General features: G+C 45.9%; 1 protein-coding gene across 3 annotated transcripts in view; it reads right to left on the bottom strand.

Annotated features, from left to right (window-relative positions):
• The window catches only part of ZDHHC20 (zinc finger DHHC-type containing 20), a 72,892-nt gene that overhangs the window by 45,937 nt on the left and 18,842 nt on the right, over positions 1 to 8,113 (bottom strand). For all 3 annotated transcript variants that reach the window (XM_025196625.1, XM_025196626.1, XM_025196627.1), the window contains one exon: positions 2,096 to 2,122. Coding sequence is in view for 1 of the 3 variants with exons in the window: in XM_025196626.1 (XP_025052411.1) it covers positions 2,096 to 2,122 (27 nt within the window). In the remaining 2 variants the exon portion in view is untranslated. Of the gene's footprint in view, positions 1 to 2,095; positions 2,123 to 8,113 lie in introns of those variants that run through there.

The following is an 8,113-nucleotide window of genomic DNA, read 5'->3' as shown; positions in this document are numbered from 1 at the left end:
TGTTGGGGGGGGGGGGGGGGAGTGGTTCCTGCTGCTGCTTGCACCCCATGATGGCGGGCCAGGAGGGGTTGTGCCCCTGGATCTGCACAGCACGGGGCGGGCTGCAGCTGCAGGGTGGAGCTGGAGCTGCATGGGGCTTTGATTGCTGGGGGCTGGGCTTGGAGCAGGCTTCGGGGGTGCTGGTAGGAGGCTGTAGCCACCCCAAATTTTGCTGCAGTTCTGCTCCCAGCCCTGCACCACCACAGCCCAGGCTGAACGCCCCGCCTCCACCCAAGTGCCAGGAAAAGCTGAGGCTGCACTGGGCAATGGCATGGGGCTGAGCTGCAGTGAAATTTGGGGTGGCTGCAGCCTCTTTCCAGCACCACCAGAGTCTGCTTTGAGCCCAGCCCCATTCAACAGAAACCCTGGCGCAGCGCCAGCTCTGGCTCCACCCCACACAGATCCAGGGGCACATGCCCCCCCAGTACCCCAGAGTGCAAGCAGCATCAGGAGCTTCCCCCACCCCACGAGCTGCGCCTGTCCCGTGTCTGCTGCGCAGCGCGTGCCCCTGTCCCCTCCCTCAGCAGGGGGTGTTGATCTGCCTTTTCACGCCTCTTCCCCCCCTCCCCTTCCAACTTACCAGCTGGAGGCAGCTCTTCACGCTCCTGGCTCTGCTCCGTGCTGCGCTGCAGCTGCGCACAGCACAGGCATTTATCGGCCAAATTATCGACCCCATAGGGCTGATATCCAATATAGACAATTTCCTTCATATTGGTACTGATCTGATATAGGACTAATGTACTGGTGCACCTCTACTGTAAATATATCTATAAACATTATGTTAAACTGATACCTACATATATAGTAGCATTTAATTTTTAATCATGGAAAAAAAAATGTGGATTTGGGTTTTTTTAACTCATAGAATTTGTTGGTTGTGGTAGTTTTTTGTTTTAACATCAGAGAATTTGCAATTTTTAAAAACAGAAGAAACCAGGATCGCCGCTGATGATTCCATCACCCAAGGAAATCTGCTGGAACTCATGACTGGTCTATTCTGAAAGGTTTGGAGAGTAAAGTATTTTTGTACACACTATTACTAGTACAGGAGCTCTTGGAGAACCTGGTGGGCTGTATAAACACATAGTAAGAGATAGTTCTCGCCTCAAGGGAGCTCACAGCTTGTTTTGGAGAATTAGAAAAGAAAGCCAGATCATTCCTTCGGGCACTGCATTCCATGAAGGTCCTGCTAGACGCTAGAGTTTCTCTCATGCTCCCCACCAAATAACAAGCTATAAGCTCTCCCCTAGAAGCTACATCTTCTGGGGGATGCATAAGAAGCCAAGGCCATCCAACAGCGGTACAGCAAGCTAGCGGCAGAACTGGAAACAGATCACACACATTGGTATAGGCTCATTAACTCCCCTGGGAACTGGAACTAAGTAGCCCAGGCACAGTGCTGCACAACATGGTTATACTGCTTCTACTTCTGGAGCTTGGTGACTCATGGTCATGATCTGGCCTAATAATTTTTCAGAGAAAATTTTTCAAAGGTTTATGTAGAGAAAAGGGCACTTACCCAAACCCACCCACCACCCATCAAGCTGCAAGCTCCAGAAAAGCACCTTTATGGGTCACCATTACCAGCACAGTGACTGCTCATCATCATGTATTCCCAAGCAGGAACTGCCAATGAGCTAGAAGTTATGCGAGCTAAACTAAAATTTTAAAAATTGAGCTGAATAATCCCCAATCTGACTACTGGGGCAATGTTGCTTGTTGCATCTGATCAAACTTGCTGAATTATACTAAGTTGGGTATTTATGCATTACTGCCCACTAGAGTACAGACATGTCTGATACATTATGAATATTAGATTCATTGTTTTCCAAAGACAGGCCCAAGCATATGACACTGAAAACTCAATAATTTCTACCCACATTTCACTTTTATTTGCCCACCTGCTCATTCTGGAGAGTTTATGCAAAAAAAAAATTGCCATGGTAAATGGAACTAAATTTCAATGCATCAGATATACTTGAATGGTTGTATAAAGGGAAAAAGGGGACCTCCCTACTTACAACTTTTATAATCTGAAGATGAAGGTATTTCTTACCTTTTTCTCCAGCTGAAGTAATAGTAACTATGGGAAAAAAGAGAGAGAGAGATGGTAAGTAAATCTGTATCTTCCCCCCTCAACAAAAAGCTTTATTAGAAGTGAGCTATGTGAAATACGCACACACTGAAATATTTTTTATAAAAAGTTATGCACCCGTGTACCACATAAGAACACTTGTTTCTCCTAACATCTGAGTCAGTAGCAGAGTCTAACACAGAATTCATGAGTCCCAGATTCCATGGTTTAACCAAATTCACAATGCATAAGCTAACTGGATCTAATTAAATGTTATCCTTCTGATATGTACCTACTATACTCTCTGAACAACATTAAGATGTATGCATTCACCCAGCTTCTTTATTTACCACTGGCATCAATTCTAGAAAAGCATAACTGAATCACTGCCTCCAAACCAGGAGGTAGAGAGGGAGTGAAAAATAATAATGAAGTTCTTTACAGAAGTTCCCATGCAGATGTCCATATTAGTTGCATTCAATCTATTTCTTAAGATCTTGGAACTCTGTCACCTTGGGTATCACATCATCTTCCTCCCCATCACTCAACTGAATAGTCTGCAGGCTATTTTTGTCTCTTCTTCCCTGCCCCAGGTATTGAAGTGATAATGTTTCACCAGTTCTTACTCCTGTGCATCTCCAAGATCTATTTCTTTCTATCCCCATCTAGCTAAATCTACTGCAAGTGCAATGCTGTAGGGCTACTTCTGTTGCCAGAGGGTGAGAGGCAATCCTGATGCCCCTCCTAAGTTGGCACCTGGAGCTGGTGCCCTGCTTGTCCATCCCTACTTAGACCACTGCATGGAATTTACTGTTAAATCACCAGTGTAAGGCACTGTCTGCAAAAGGAAATATACAGGAGCAGAGATTTGTGCTCAGAGAGCTGCAATCAAGATCCTGTCAAATTACCACAAATGGAAGCAAATGTACAGTATTTACATTCCATTCTTGCTGAGAGCAGAAGAGTTCAAAACATATTCTTTGGTTGGTTTACAGTGCAAATTTCCTTTTTCCCCCCTTTATGCCTTTGTATTCAGAAGGCCAAACATCTTCAAAGCACATTTTATATTAAATTCTCAGTTTCCTACAGTAAGTCTTCAATGTTTTAACAGCTCTTTGTTAAAAAAAAAAAGATATGGACACAGAAGTAATTATAGTCTAATTCACACTGCAATCTTGCAAAGGGTTTATGAAATACATACAGAGTGATACAGAAATCTTGCAAGTTTCCAGAGACTTGAAGATCACATTGAGTTTCTATAATTTAGCTGACATCACTGTGCGACTGACTAGTTATAGTAACACTGCAGTTACAGAAAAGACTGCAGTGTAGTGTACAGATATCTAATACAGCTTTTACTAGATAGTGCAGGTATCAAGGCTAAGCTACTACTGGTACCATGGAGCTTAGTGTGGGATGCAAACCTACCCAAGTAGCAGGATAAATTAGCCTGTGCTGAGCTCTTTGCTGCTGTGTATGAATTGTTAATGGCACCTGAGCTAACTAAAGTGAACTTCAGTCTCTCTACACTACACTGTAGTCACCTGCATTGTGCTGCAAACTCTAGTTCTCTCCTCTCAACATGAAGGCAAAGAACAAAACAAAATAAAGCAGTAAAAAGAAAAACACTTATTCAAAGGACTTAATGCCAGTTATTACGTACCAAGAACCGCCCACAGCAAGGTATAAAATGACTGTTTCCCTCCTTCCTTGAATGGTGCATTAGTTCTTTGTACCAGGAGAAAGGCTCCCCCACTCCCCAACACAAATGTAATGCCTGTTCATAGCCCTGACTCTCTCTCTCTTGCACCATTTTTTGTCTCTGTTTTTGCCCACACTGCTCCTTACACTCACAAATCCCTCTTTTATTCAGGACAGGGGAAAAAAAATCCTGCATAGGTAGGACAGAGTGGTGAACAAAGATCTAATTAATCAGAAGAAAAAAAAAAATCAAATTTTTCATAAGCGACTCATGACTTTGGGCTTCTATTTTTTTGAATACCGAAACTGAGCTATCTTAGAAGCTGACATTCAGAAACTGCACTGCTTCAAAAGGAGACTTCCGAACACATGTCCAATACCAGCGACTACCACAGCAGCACCCAGGTACCTCCAAAAGCCCGGCAAGGCCAGGAAAACTCTCTGTTCTGAGGCACACAGAAGTAGTTTGCCAGGTCTCTCTCAGAAAACCAGTTAGGAGAACTAAAACAAGAATGTAACACATCTTTACTCAGTGCAGTAACTGAACTGTAGAATCATCCTCAAGGTAGGATCCATCTAACTCATTAGCAAGCAATGAATTCAGAAAAAATACAAATAAAAATAAAGATGTGGGAAAAACAAGACCTTGTGTGATACACCATATTTATGAAAATTCAGGACAACTCTGAATTTAAGATGACCTCCCCCACAATAACAATTACATGCTATACATGAAAAATTATCACTGTGTTATAATTTTCCATGTATACAATCTAATTAGTGGAAGGCCATTTTAAGTTTGTCCCCCACTGCTGCTGTGGCAGAAAAAGCAGCAGCAGTGGGGGTAAGGCAACATACCCATTCCCCTTGCCCCTCTTCCCCTACAAACTTACCTATTGTTGTAGCTCTGCTCTGGAGCCCAGCCCAGCCCAGCCCAGCCAGGGAAAAGCAGTGGCAGTTTTTGGCCAGGCCTAGTCAGGGCTAGAGGGACCTGGGCAGAAGGTAAGGGGCACAGGCTGCATAGTCTCTGCCATACTCCCTCCAAACCACACACAGGGGTATCTCCTGTTCTCTTACACCATCAATACCCCATGGTCTCCCCCAGCTGTGAGCCCCCTCCCCTGCCAGATGAGCCATCCCAGATTGGGGCAGGCAGGAGATGGCTCCAAGCTTTGGCCTGAGCCCAGAGCTGAAACCATAGCTGAGCTGCTGTCTGCCCCAGGCTGGTACCTGAATCCAAGACGAGGGGTTCCCTCCACCACGCTGACTGAAAAAGAAAACCTTATCTTGGATTTGAGTATACGTGTTAGTGGTATGTATTCTTCGAAGCACCACTGACAGGCCCCAAGGAACCCAGGCTTTGAAACAGTGTGGTCTCCCCAAGGCACCTTAAGAGTAAACTTTTACATTCCTGTTAGTTTCTCCTCCCCACCCATGAGGAGTACTAATGTGCACATGCAAGTGCGTTCCTTCACCAGAATGCTGCCCTTACTCTTCTGGATTAAACAATCAGCTCTAGAGTTTAGCTGACGCACATCTCTCTCTTTAACTTGAAGAACAACTTGGGAATTCCTGTTAACCCTTGACTCACCCACATGTGAAAACACTTACTCATGTGATGATGTTCAGTGATCATAACAAAGTGGGCTGGCAATGGCAGCAGTTATAAAGAGCCAATCACCAAATATCTTCCCAGTCCTTTAAAACCCACAACTCGGTGACCTTTTCTTTCTGTCTACCCATTTCCTAACCAGAAATCATCTACTACTGCGTTCATCCACAGGCACTACCAAGCTGCTTTTTTAAGAATGACTTCATGAAGACCGAGCTGATGTGCTCTCAGCTGGCCAGAGACCAACAAGATACTGATGGATCTCTGATGCAACGCTAGCAGGGGCAAGAGCTGAATACATGTATTGCCAGCTGAAAGGAAGCCCAGGCAGAAGTGTACAACTTGCCAAGTTGGAACAGATTTACTTTCACAAGTTGCTGAGTTTATAACACTTCTGCCCAAGATCCACTGCAATGACAGACAGGTTTTTATAATACACTGCAAAAAATGTTCATAACAGTGGTGTAGTTCATTGTAACATTATACGTGGAAGTGTGGCCTTGAACGGTTAGCAACACATGAGTGAGCAAAAACTACCAGGACAGGACGCAGCTCCCACAACACCCGTCTACTATTCTGTAGGGTGCCTGCTTTTCCTTACAGAAAGTATTTCAAGGGTGGATCACTTATTTCTGTGAAGTCAAATTGTAAAGATCACTGTTTGAACTCCTGTCACAACTTTTGGGTAGGTTTCAAGCAAACTCAAAAGGCATTCAACGATGGCTTTGGTAATTGTTGATGGGAAGCCTCTCTCACTTCAGCTTAACCTTGATTTCAAAAAGTGGAAAAGGAAAAAAAAGCCACCACCGAACAAACCCACATACCAAGGCATTTTTTGGGCTGCACAAAACAGCCTTGCCACCTGTACTGCTCTGTTAGCTCACAGAGAGCTTCATAAATGCTGCACACCCAGGGACTGACCTTATAAGATGCATTATACTCTAAACATGGTAAAAGTGAGATTACAGTTGCACAGTATGAACCATGATGACTTGTTTTGTTACTAAACACAGTCACAGTTTGTATTATGGTTAAAGCAATGTTAATGTGCTTATTTGACTAGAACAAATAATGTAAAGTGACTGAAAAGCACACTGCCCAGAAGATATTCTCTTACATGAACAAGTTAGGGAGTCCTTTATGGTGAAGTCATTTCTAGTTCAAAACCCAGTATTTGTACCAATAGGAACAAAGAAGGAAACACAATCAGTACAAGTATTATTCCTAATGAGGAAATAAGGGACACCCCAGGGAAATATAGCAGACTAAGCAATGTTTTTAAACAGCATAGTCTGTAGAACCGACCACCACAAAACTTCATGAACCTTGCACAAGTGTTCTATGTATCCAATACTTTTTTTCTCCAATGCATATGCATTAACATGGGCTTGAACAGATAAATTAGTTCCCCACAATAACATCCATAGGTGCCTGCTCCTCCAATCACTTTTTCACCCCTGCTGCATACCCCCTGTGCCAGGCATGGAGGACAGGAGCCAGGCCATGCAGTCCCCTCTGCCCCCTACCCACTGCTGACTAATTCCCACTAAAGGAGCTGCTGCCATTGTATCAGCTGTTACCAGGGAGGGGGGAGGGGAGAAGGCAGCAGCAGCTTTGGCTCTAACCCTATGGTACTTCATACTCAAATCCAAGATGAGGGGCTTCCCTCATCTTAAATAGGGAAAAAACATCCTGATTTTGGAGTCAAGTAAAAATAGTATTACCAATTATCAAGTTAATAATTTGGTAATTAAATCATTACTAAAATGCGCAGGCAGGAATTGAGATCACAGATTATTCACTTCCATTTTAATAGCCATTTAGAGGTGATCTGTGGGGCTATGACATCAATATCTTATGCTAGTTCTTTGATTTTTGAAGGAAGCTGTACCAAATTTGCAGTTTCAGGGGCAGGTGCCTCTCACGCTGCTGCCCATGGCACTACAGCTGCTCAGCTCTACCTTGTGGAGACAAGATGAGAGCCCAGGAAGGGTCACGTTCCAGCATGAGTCACATCCAGCTACAGCAGGGGTGGGCAATTATTTCAGGCAGAGGGCTGCTTACCCAGTTTTGGCAAGCTGTTGAGGGCCACATGGGTAGTCCCACCCCTTGACAGGTGCCCCACCCCCTGGTCACCATCTTAGGACCAATGTCCCAGGGCCAGCACTGGTGGGGCCCAGAGCAGGGAGAGGGGGGAGCTGGCCCGACTCCATAGAGCCCCTGCCAACCAGGACCCTGTACTCCTGCTGCCTTGCTCTGGGCCCTGCTGGCACCGACCCCAGGACATCGGTGTGAGTCCCATGCACCCGCTCACTCCCAATGCCTCCCAGCCTCACGGTACAGGCGGGGGGCAGCGTGCAGACCCAACCCCTTGCTCACTGGCAGGAAAGGAGCTGGTGTGGAGCATGGGGGAAAGCGGCCCCTCCCCTGCCCTATGGCTGGCAATCCCTGCTGCAGCCTCTCACAGCCCGCGCGGAGCTGTCCTGAGCAGGCACAACAGCTCCACGTGGGCTGCGAGCAGCTGCAGCATGGGGCGCCAGCCATGGGGCGGGGGATGGGTCACTTTTCCTGCGCTCAGCACCAGCTTGTAACCCACCCCCGCAGCCAGCCTGGGCCCTGCACTGACTCCGGGCTCACCCATTGGGGCTGTGCACAGCGGCAGGCGCCGCCGGCCCCCCCCCCCCCCC

This window comes from Alligator sinensis, unplaced genomic scaffold (assembly GCF_000455745.1).
Source record: "Alligator sinensis unplaced genomic scaffold, ASM45574v1 scaffold777_1, whole genome shotgun sequence".
NCBI lineage: Eukaryota > Metazoa > Chordata > Crocodylia > Alligatoridae > Alligator > Alligator sinensis.
The sequence above is the reverse complement of the archived record's forward strand: the minus strand, read 5'-3'. Positions and strand labels throughout refer to the sequence as shown.